The sequence below is a fragment of the Oreochromis niloticus genome, linkage group LG8 (genome assembly GCF_001858045.2).
Source record: "Oreochromis niloticus isolate F11D_XX linkage group LG8, O_niloticus_UMD_NMBU, whole genome shotgun sequence".
Lineage (NCBI taxonomy): Eukaryota > Metazoa > Chordata > Actinopteri > Cichliformes > Cichlidae > Oreochromis > Oreochromis niloticus.
The window spans coordinates 19,326,554-19,336,952 of record NC_031973.2 but is presented as its reverse complement, the minus strand read 5'-3'; the positions used below and the strand labels follow the sequence as shown (position 1 = coordinate 19,336,952).

At 42.6% G+C, this 10,399-nt stretch overlaps 2 protein-coding genes across 3 annotated transcripts; one reads left to right on the top strand and one right to left on the bottom strand.

Moving 5' to 3' along the window:
- Positions 1-316: 316 nt before the first annotated feature.
- On the bottom strand, positions 317-10,246 carry chlsn (cholesin). Its single transcript, XM_003438774.4, has 6 exons — positions 10,123-10,246; positions 9,796-9,932; positions 9,605-9,715; positions 3,117-3,328; positions 1,051-1,132; positions 317-663 (listed from the first exon to the last, which is right to left on the bottom strand). Exons 2-6 carry the CDS (start codon positions 9,916-9,918, stop codon positions 484-486), a joined length of 708 nt encoding a protein of 235 aa, XP_003438822.1. The 5' UTR covers positions 9,919-9,932; positions 10,123-10,246; the 3' UTR covers positions 317-483.
- Positions 3,335-9,597, top strand: LOC102081621 (G-protein coupled estrogen receptor 1). 2 transcript variants are annotated; one of them, XM_005448226.4, is made up of 3 exons: positions 3,335-4,094; positions 4,420-6,828; positions 7,931-9,597. In XM_005448226.4, exon 3 carries the CDS (start codon positions 8,101-8,103, stop codon positions 9,232-9,234), a length of 1,134 nt encoding a protein of 377 aa, XP_005448283.2. In that variant the 5' UTR covers positions 3,335-4,094; positions 4,420-6,828; positions 7,931-8,100; the 3' UTR covers positions 9,235-9,597. The 2 variants fall into 2 exon arrangements, with proteins under 2 accessions (XP_005448283.2, XP_025765449.1); XM_025909664.1 differs by lacking the exon at positions 7,931-9,597 and having other exon boundaries at positions 4,496-5,790.
- Positions 10,247-10,399: the final 153 nt, after the last annotated feature.

Genomic DNA, 10,399 nt, shown 5'->3' with positions numbered 1-10,399 from the left:
TCAGTGTCTTCACTGATTATGGGTCTTGACGTGCACAAACATGTCTTAGCTACAAACATTCCTGAGATGTTACTCAAAAGGTCTTCCAGCTATCTGTTTGACTTTGAGGGATTCACATCTCTCCGAAGTGATCTGCCCATACTGGCAAAGTTGAACAGTAACCTCTGAGTTACTTGCTGGAGTTGAAAAAAGGATTTACCAACAGCTTCTGAATAAAACATTAATCTGCCTGTAAGACTTCATATTGTATCACATGGCTTTCCTGACTGATAACTACCAACCAACATCACACACAAGTAATGTAAAGAAACAGAGGTGATAAAGTAACACTTTTAATTATTAAAACAGCTGAATAATACTGGCAACACAAACAGGGACCGTTACATTTAAAACCTCTTTAGCCCAAGCCTTAGATCAGGCCGATCCTTCAGTCCTGTGAACAGAGTTTAGTCTTTTTGCGAGTCTCTCTGTAATATTTGTGGCTCAGGATAATAGCTGGATAACTTCTCTGGCTCTGTGTGCCCTCTGCTGGACGACTGTGTCTTCTGGTGCTTTTCCAGATTCCTCCACCAGGGATAAGGCCTTCTGCACAGTTGTGTCCTTCCCACTTCCACGAAGCCCCTCCAGGTACTGAAGCAGCACAGAAAACGTGTCGTCTGGAATCTGAGAAGAAGCTACTTTAATCTTGTTGATTCTCTGTATACATATTGTAGAGACTCTTGGCTACAGGGTGACAAATCATTACGATACTAGTGACACTAATGCTGAGCATCTCCTGTCAGTGTTCTCTTCAGACAGATTCAAAGATCAGGGTGGTGCAAAGATAACATGAATTACATGAAAATGTTTGTAAACATTTCAACTTTTTATACCTTTTACTTCTTCTCGTCTGCTTAAAAATGACAAATAGTTTTGAACTGAGAATAGAGATTAAGTGTTATTTAATAATAGAAAGTGGAAGAAAGAGCTTAGTGGTTGACCACTCTAAAGCAAAGCTGAGAAAACCCCCTGTCACCGCCATCAATCAGGAAGAATGCTGGGTAATTTTACCTTGTCAGAATCAAAGAGGTGCTGCAGTAACCACGTCTGCCTCGTCTTCTGGAACTTCCACTGTGAACGGTTTTCAGCCCAGCTGCAAAGACAAAAACCACTGTGACTGCAGGGTAACTATTGCAGAAAGCACATACTTCCACCCCCATGATTCACTACAACAACACCTTATCAAATGCTAGATTTATGAATCATTTCTGAGAAATCTTCCTGTGTATGTTATGTTAAGAGGATCCAGTGATCGAACTATTTATCTGCTGTGCTGGAAAGATTTGGGTTCGGTTTAAGTTTCATCTCATGGATCAAGTACCTATATTTGACTCCTGTTGCTTAAGTTTGTGCTAATAGCCAGAAATCAAAACCATTCCAACTTAAACGAGGCACACGACAGGGTTGTTATTCGATCTAGCTATTGTCACGTCTCTGGTTATAAATTAAATATGTCCAAGAGTGAACTTTGTCTGTTAAATGAAGAAGTGTTTCAAATAGATTTGTCTGGTTTCCCTTTTAAAGTGGTCAAAGAGCAGTTTGTACCTATTTGGGTATTACAATTACAAGAAAGTATAAACAGCTTCTCAAAGCCAACTTTTTTACACTATTGAAGAATGTCAGACAAAGCCTACTACAGTGGTCACCCCTGAAAACAACTCTGGTCGGTCGAATTAATTCGATTAAAATGATTATTCTTCCTAAGTTTTTATCCTTATTTCAGTCTTTATCCCTAAGTCCTTTTTTACAAATCTCAATTCTATTATTTCCTCCAACATTTGGAAGGGTAAACGAGCTTGACTAGCTAAGGTGCATTTACAGAAACCTAGGATTGAAGGGGGTCTGGCACTCCCCAACTTTCGGTTTTTCTATTGGACTGCTAATATTTGCTCCCTGACCTACTACTTAAAATCACGGGCGGGTGTGGGCCTCACCACTTGGCTGGCAATGGAGTTAGACTCAACTCAGGGTATTTCTCTTGCCTCTTTCAAAGCCCCATCTTATCAAATCACCTATTCCTCCCTCCAACTTTGGACAATTTGTTTTAGGTCTGGTTTCGAGCAGGTATTATTTACTTTAAAGATCTCTTTATACACAATAGCTGTCAGCAAAATACACTCTTCCCAAAACTCACTTTTTTAGATATTTACAACTCAGACATTTTTTGCAATCCCAGGTCTCCACACATGGGAGAAGGAGTTAGGTATATCTATGTCAGATGACGTTCGGGATTCAGTCCTCTTGTAAATTCCACATCACTCTGTGCTCGCCACTCCTTATTACAATTCAAAGTAGTTGATAGGGCCCACTTATCTAAATCCAAATTAGCTAAGATTTATCCTAGCTTGGGCCCTCGCTGTAACAGGCGCAGGTCTGATGACGCCAATCTTACCCACATGTTTTGGATCTGCCCTCACTAATATATCACCGGGGCAAAACATCGGGTGGTGTCCTTTGGTTCCCTCCTGGCTAGACGTGCCATTTTGACGAGGTGGAAGGCTGCTGCCCCGCCCACCCATGTTCAGCAGCTTGCTGATCTCATGTCGTGTCTCAGTCTTGAAAAGATCCACTGCTCCAGCCAGAATACAAACTTCTCTAACCTTCAATTTAAGGATCTTCCTGCTGACTAACACATTTTCTTATTCCATAGAGGTCCGACGACCTACCATTCTGTATGTTTTACTGTGTTAATGGGAACGTGAAGCTCAGTTGTGTTGCAGCTAACTTCTGTGTGGTTTGCAAGGAAAGGTTTGGTTGGTATCAATCGCCCCTCCCGAGTTGTGGTGTTTTGTTTTTGTTTTACCTATGTTCTAATGTGAGAAGTTCTATTTTGTATTCAATGTAACCAGTTTTTGTGTTTCCCTTTGTTTTTTTTCTTTTTTGTCAACTGTATTCACAATTGCTCAATAAAAATATTTTGAGTAAAAAAGAGGATCCAGTGATCTAGTTGTGAGCTTTTACAACATAAAGAAAGAATAATTATACAATATCCTGGGTTTTAATTCATAAATCCGCTGCTACACATCCCATAATGCATTTTGATTGCATCTTGATAAGGCTTTGGACCCCATTCTTACCACGTGAGGTAGTCTAAGGCCTGCTGTTGTGCACTGGGTCCAGATGGTTTTGTTTGCTCCAAAGTCACTCCCTCCGCTTTGAGCCTTTTCTTCTCCTCCTTTTTCCGAATCTTCTTCAGCTTCCTCTCCAGGACCCTCTTCTCCTCGGGACTCAAGTCCTCGAGCCCCTCTGCCTTAGCTGTCCCCTCAGGACAGCTGGGTGGATCAAGAACCTGTCACAACAAAGCAAACACACGTCCCCAAATAAATTGCAGCGAAAAGGAAATCTTTTCATCACAAACTTCTCCTTATGCACATGCCGATTTTAACTCCGCTAAATGCAAACTAAATGTGACATTTTGCTCTGCTTTTGCAGACAAAAGTCAAAAGCAGTTTTCAGGTTTAGATCACTTCCTCTTGCTCTGCAGCTCTGGGCGACGTTTCCTGTGCCTACAGTATTACGAGTTCACCATAGCACGCTTTTTTTGTGCAGTACCCAGACAGTTTTAGCAGTGCGTTCGCAGACCACACAGCCCCCCTACATGCACTTGGTTTAAAAATAGCCAACAAAAAAACAAGAAAAAAGAAAGAAAAGACAATGAAACAATTCAGCTTCACAGAACTGCTGAAGAAGTTTTTAAATAATAAGAATTTGAAAAACATTTCCTTGTTATAGGATGTAAACACAGCACAACTTAAAGACTTCTATGCCAGGGGATGTTGAACCATGGACACACTATGCTCTCCGATTTAGCCGACCTCTGGTGGTGATGAAAAGAAAAAAAAAAAGGGAGGGGAAGAAAAGATTTTGGTCACATGGCCAAAAAGTCATTCTGAAAGTATGCTGCCTGGGCATTGCCCACAGAAATAGAAAACCCTTTTGTACGGTGAGCACTTGTGTCCATGCGAACAGCATCATTTTCGGAGCTTTGACTCAGGCGGTAGCAGCGTCGGGCCGGTGGATACAAAACAGACGAGCGGGTGACGGAAGCAAAAATGGTAAGTGGAAACATGTGTTTCTACTGAACGGGCAGGTCCTCAAAGGGAAGCAAACAAAGACTCACAGAAAACAAAACTACAACTTTTTGCTCGATACTTCTTCATATACGGTGTATTTTTTCAAGTTCTTCGCATACAGTTAAGATTTTAGCTCAACTTTGAGTTAATTTAGGAAGGAACTGTGTGTTGTAATCTCTGTGTTCCTGTGGAAAGTCTTCATAGTGATTCATGCACGTATATTCAAGTGTTTTCAAATCTCTGGACTTCTGTTTTTGAGGAAATCTTCTGATTCTCATCAGTGGCTGTTTTTTGCTTTGATTTCCAGTCGAATTACAGCACAGGCTCGCCTACCACTCCGACGAGCCCCACATCTCAATTTTCCATCTCTTCTGCCATCACAGAGAGCACCGTCAACATCACAGAGAGCAGCGTCAACATCACAGAGAGCAGCGTCAAGACCACGGAAAACTTTGCTTTAGTCAAGATTGCAGCCAATGACTTAATCAGCAATGCAAATTACATCTACAGTTTGCTTGCTACCTTCGGTCTCTTAGCAGGCTGCTTCCTGCTTTACAGTTTCATTCAGACTTATCGCGCCCACAAGAGGCTGGCTTGGCTCGGCTGCCTCCTCTGGGTGTTTTGTGGCTTCCAGCTGCTGCTCCTTCTCCTCTCTTTGCACACGGTGGCCCACAGACCTCGCTACCTAAACACCACAGCTTTAGGCTGTGCCGCACTCTCCTTTACCATCAACATAGCCTCTCTGTGTGGCCTGCTGGTCTTAGTGCTCATGGCATCCGTCCTCACCTTTGATCCTCCATCCAATCACCTGTTGAGAAAGTCTCGCGTCTGTGCGGCACTAGTGGGCATCACTTCTGTACTCATTTCTCTGGTGCTGGCTGGCATTCGTGGACCCAGAGGAGATCTGCAGAAAGAGGGCAACTGTTTGATGGATCCCATCACAGATGGTGTTTCATACGCAGTTGCTAGACTTTGTTTGGTCTTCCTGATTCCCTACATCCTCCAACTGGGACTTCTGATAGGTGGCTGCGTCCGCCAGAGGGAGTCGAATGGACGTTTCCTCTCCGGCTCTGAGGAAGGCCCTGTGTTCCTGGCGGTCACTGGTTTTACGCTCATCTGCCAGCTCTTCTACAGCGTGGCGCTGCTTAGAGGGGCTCTGATTAATAGTGAGAGACAGCTGACGTTACACCAGCAAGCATTTTTGAGTGTGTCTGAGTTTGTGCTGTTCTCAGGGAGCAGCGTGAGCCTGTTGCTCGTCCTGTTCATGCACAGGCCGTGTCGGGAAAGCCTCTATGGAGTGATCAGGCGGCTGCGGGACTGCTGCCGACGTCCAGGGCCACAGCCCAACAGGAACATCATAGCTCCGCACATTGAGATCACAGACACTCTGGAGGACATCGAGTCTTAAGAAATGTGTCTGTTCGCTAGGACATAGCTCTTCCCATGCATCAGATTTAATGTCTTACCTGTTATGGACCACCTCACTATCTATCCAGTCACTGAAAGCTTGCAGAACTCTCATCAAATGTATTTTTTTTTAACATTTCATTTACAAAATGTACAAAAAGAAGACAGAAAAATGCTTTATATCTTGTTACTGTGCATCATCTTGCCATGCTATGTCAATTCGAAGGATTTATTTCTTTGATCAGGGAATTAAAGTTATTAGTACATGAGATTCTGTATGAATTTTTAACCTTTTCCCGGGCAAATGTCTTTTCTTGGAAACTGTTTGCATAAGCCTGATTTACACAAAAGTCCATTAAGACAAATGCTTGGAAAAACCTCTACAGCTCCCTGAATGCCACATAGGAAAAATTAAGTCTAGGAAAACCAAAGTCAAAGTCTATACTTATGCCAACAGTGTCAACGAGTCCTCATGTAATTATGCTTGAAGAAAAAAAAAAAAAGTGTTTGTGAATCAGATGAACACTTTTCAAGAAATTCATGGGCACCAGTTCTAGGAATAAGTGATCTGCGTGGATAACGTTTTCCATCGGTGGCAACACGGAGCGACACAAACCCAGGAACCAGGAAAGTGAATGCAGGAGCAGGGTTGCATAAGAAGCTGGTCTTAACTGTCACAGTAGTGATTGCTGAAATCGGGGCTCTTATGAATGCTACTTACAGTTTTAAAATCATCACATATAAAGTGATAAAAGATTCAGACAAGCGCCCTACAAACCAGAACAAAGCGCACAGTTTGTGTTCCTGCCCAAACCGTCTTTCTGGGGTTTTCAAGTAATTTGAAACCAGTGAAATTATCCATGTCTGCATGTCCACCTTGTTTACTGTAAATGTGCTGTCCAGAGACAGATCGACTCCCATATTTACATATTTTAACATTACACAATCATGACCGTGTTTGCGTGCTTTCATGCCAGTGTTGACAAGACGACCTCATGTCTCAAATTGATATAATCATATAAGCAATAAAATTATACCCACACACTGATATAAATAGGGGATGTTCAAATTGCCAAGTGACAGTACTGCCAATAAAAAGTAGTAAAGGTTAAATTTTAAAAACACTTTTACACATTTGGCTCAAAAGCTGCGATATGAAGACGCGCCTGCATTGTGTGTTTGTGTTTCTTGTTGCAAGTGGTGGGTGGCTGTAAACATTTCTCCGAATTCACAGTGAAACCACTTTTTACTGTCAGCATTAACGGAGAGGGAGGACAATACAGACTGAACGCGGACCGAGAAATCACAGGTGAGTCCAAGCTCTTTTATATGACACCTTAATTTGTTTATCACCACTTTAGCTTTCCTTATAGTTTCCAAGTATCTCCTCAGCATGTTATGGCTTACCTGTTTAATATTAAAGCAATTATACAAAAGCAAACGCTTTGAACTAACATACAACAAATCTTACAGCCTGGAGTTGCTTCTGGTTGGGAGTTTAAATCTCTAGACGCTCGTAAGCATCTTTAAGATCTGATAAGTTAGATGAAGGATCTCGGAAGGTATTCTTTTTGACTGTTTGACTGTTTGACTATATTCAGAGCAGCTGCACGCCAAACAGATACACGTCCATTTAAAAGTTGCATCACTAATGAATTTTTATGGGTTATCTCTTCAAAGGTACGGTCAACTAGACAGTATGACTGCTAGTTTCAGCTCTGCTAACATGACAAGTTAGCTTTGTTCATCCTACATGAGGCAACGTAATGTGTCACTGCAGTACCTCTGCCTCTGCTTCTGTTTCCAGTAAAAACTAATCAGTGATTAACGGCTTAATTAATCATTCTTTGTCATTTGTCAAAGGCAAGAAAATTCTGTGAAGCTCCCAACTTTTGCGCAATAACTAGAGCTGAAGTAAAACACCGTGAACTATAACATTGTTTTGTAATTTGTCATATTATAATGATGATTCAGGCAGCTGCTAAAGAAGGCTGCCAGCTAGACAGCACGACCTGCCCGCCACAGCGAGCAATACACAACAACTGTACACAACATCAATATTTATTGATGTTGTGTACAGAATTATTACCTCCTGGATGTCTACTTTTTGGCACCCAGTCCCCAACCGGTTGTGGCAGATGGCTGCCCCTCCTTTAGTCATGAGGCTTCTTCCTGTTAAAAGGAAGTTTTTCCTTCTCCCTGTTGCCAAGTGCTTGCTCACACAGGTCGTCTGATTGTTGGGGTTTGCTCTCTAATATTGTAGAGTCTTTACCTTACAATCTAAAGCCCCTTGAGCTGACTGTTCTTTGATTTTGTGCTATATAAATGCAACTGTATAGATGTGAATTGAAATTAATTGATGTTTTAAGAAAGTGAAAACAGACTTCATTTCACTTCTTCTTTCTGTCTAGGGGAAACAGTGGCATCAGCACCTCGCTCTATCCAAAAGCTACCGCTCACACAAACAGGGAACTGATGGTACCGCAGGCTCCTCAGCAACTACTTAGTCTTCAAAAATCTAGGAACTATGGCAACCTAGTGTTTGGATACTGCTAACAACAGCTAAAGACAAAAGGGGAACATGAACATGACCATGCATGTGGACTACAAAGTCACTGCTGACAATAACTTCAGTGCACATCCAAATGACACACAGGCAGTCGTCTCAGATTGTCTGGAGGCAGCTTCAGATAATTATTATTTTATCAGCCTCATCCTCTCCAGCCTCTACACCATATTCCTGTTTCCTGTCGGTCTCGTTGGGAATATCCTTATTATAGTGGTCAACCTTAACCATAGGGGCCGCATGACACCTCCAGATCGCTACTTTGTGAATTTGGCCATGGCCGACCTCTTTCTGGTAGCTGACTCTCTGATTGAAGTGTTCAATCTTAAGAAGGGCTACTACGACAAGGCTGGCCTCTGTACTTTCATGAACCTCTTCCAACAGGCCAACATGTACAGCAGCGTCTTCTTTCTGACCTGGATGAGCCTCGACCGCTTCGTCGCACTGACCAACTCCATCGGTCGCAGCATACCACGCGCACGCCTCAGCTGCTGCCTCATCTGGACGTCTTCGTCCCTGCTCACCTTGCTGCCTTTCGCTGTAGCTCAAGTGCAACACGCCGGAGAGCTCCATTTCTGCTTCGCCAACGTGACTCAGATTCAGTGGCTGGAGGTGATGCTGGGATTCTTGCTGCCCTTCTGCATCCTGGGTGTGTGCTACTGGAGGATAGCACGGGTGCTCAAGTGCAGCCACTGGGAGCTAAACAGCCCCCTGCAGAGGCCTCGCAGGCAGAAAGCCCTGCGACTCATCTCAGCTGCTGTGGTCGTCTTCTTCCTCTGCTGGTTGCCAGAGAACATGTTTACAAGTGTGCACCTCGTGAGGGGCGACACGAACGGGGGCACGCTGTGGCAGGATTACCCCTTGACGGGCCACGCCGTCAGGCTGGCGGCTTTCTCCAACAGCTGCCTGAATCCTCTCATCTACGGCTTTCTCGGGGAGGCCTTTAGGAAAAAGCTGAGGCTTTTTCTCCAGGATAAAAGCCGATGGTCCAAGCTGAACAGGACCCCCTCGAGAAAGCCCATAAACGAACCAGCAGCAAAGGATGACAGTACGAGCAACTCATCACATTCAAACTGTGACATCCCCTTGCCAACTGATGCACCCACCTTGAATAAACTGTATATACATGTTCTCACCAATCACACATGAAAAACACACATGCTGTGGGGTAAAGGCGCTATTCAGTGCTAAATATCAAAGCAAGGATCCTAACTTCTGTACAGATCTGACTGTTTTTTATGTAAAATTGAGACACATCAGTGTTATTTAAATGAATGATGCTAGCATAAAAGTCTCTCTGGACTGAATGACAGCATGTCACTGTGCCAAAAAATTTTAATTTATTAACTGTCAATTCATTAGCTGTGTTATTACATGTTTGCCACGCTGCTCTATGCTTTACCATGATTATGTCACAAAAAAAGATTTTTTTCACAGTAAAACACTGTAAACTAGCTGACTACCTACAAAGAGCCAAATAAAATCTTTAAGTCACATTTTCGGCAGTGAACATTCTCACCTCTGCTTGCTCTGCGGCTTGGTTCACTTGTTCCTTTTTACTCTTCTTGTTCTTTTTCCGTTTTTTATCATCTGTTGTGTTTGTTAACTGAGACATCTGAGCAGGAGCCTCCTGGTTTAAAGGCAAAGTGTTAATGATACTGTGACTGATTTCAGGTAGTGCTGTAAAATACCATTTTCTGTGCTACTCACATCTGCATCCATCTTTTTCCTCTTCGTATTTACTTCAGTGTCCATTATTTCTGTACTGTCATCTGATGGACCCAGATTCTTCCTCTTATAAGGTTTTGATTTCAACGATTTGTCCTTAGCCATGAGATAAATTACTCCTGCAAACCAACACGAGCATGTATATAACTGAAGACCAGCACACACGTTTACTGAATGAAGTACACGGACAGACAAGGCTTAAGGTCAAAAGAAACAAATTATCAATTTTATGACATAACAACAAGCAGCAGTATTAAGGGTTAAACACTACTTTGACCACGTTGTTTTTACAAAAAACCTTAAACCAACCTGAGTTGCGTTGCGTGCCAGACTCTGGAAAGCACACATGCGCGTGGAAAGTCAACCAGGAAGCGGTGCCGCTCAAGTGAAGCCTGATTGGACGATTAGCTACCCGTGTTTTGTGATTGGTCGGTGGGTGTAACACTTTTAAAAACTCGAAGAACAAACTACTGAAAGAAAACTCAAAATATTAAATGAAGTGGGAACCCGAAGACTATTTAAAATTAATAAATTATAAATAAATACATAAACAAAAGCCATAATAAAACAAACAAATTAATTAACC

What these genes read in the sequence shown, in the direction of transcription:
- LOC102081621 (XM_025909664.1), top strand. Translation starts at nt 3,803, where the DNA reads ATGCCAGGGGATGTTGAACCATGGACACACTATGCTCTCCGATTTAGC. An exon ending in GGGTGACGGAAGCAAAAATG is followed by an intron (nt 4,095 to 4,495) that starts GTAAGTGGAAAC and finishes CTGCCATCACAG; the next exon opens with AGAGCACCGTCAACATCACA.
- chlsn (XM_003438774.4), bottom strand. Translation starts at nt 9,918, where the DNA reads ATGGCTAAGGACAAATCGTTGAAATCAAAACCTTATAAGAGGAAGAAT. An exon ending in GCCTTAGACTACCTCACGTG is followed by an intron (nt 1,133 to 3,116) that starts GTAAGAATGGGG and finishes TTGTCTTTGCAG; the next exon opens with CTGGGCTGAAAACCGTTCAC. An exon ending in ACCTCTTTGATTCTGACAAG is followed by an intron (nt 664 to 1,050) that starts GTAAAATTACCC and finishes GCTTCTTCTCAG; the next exon opens with ATTCCAGACGACACGTTTTC.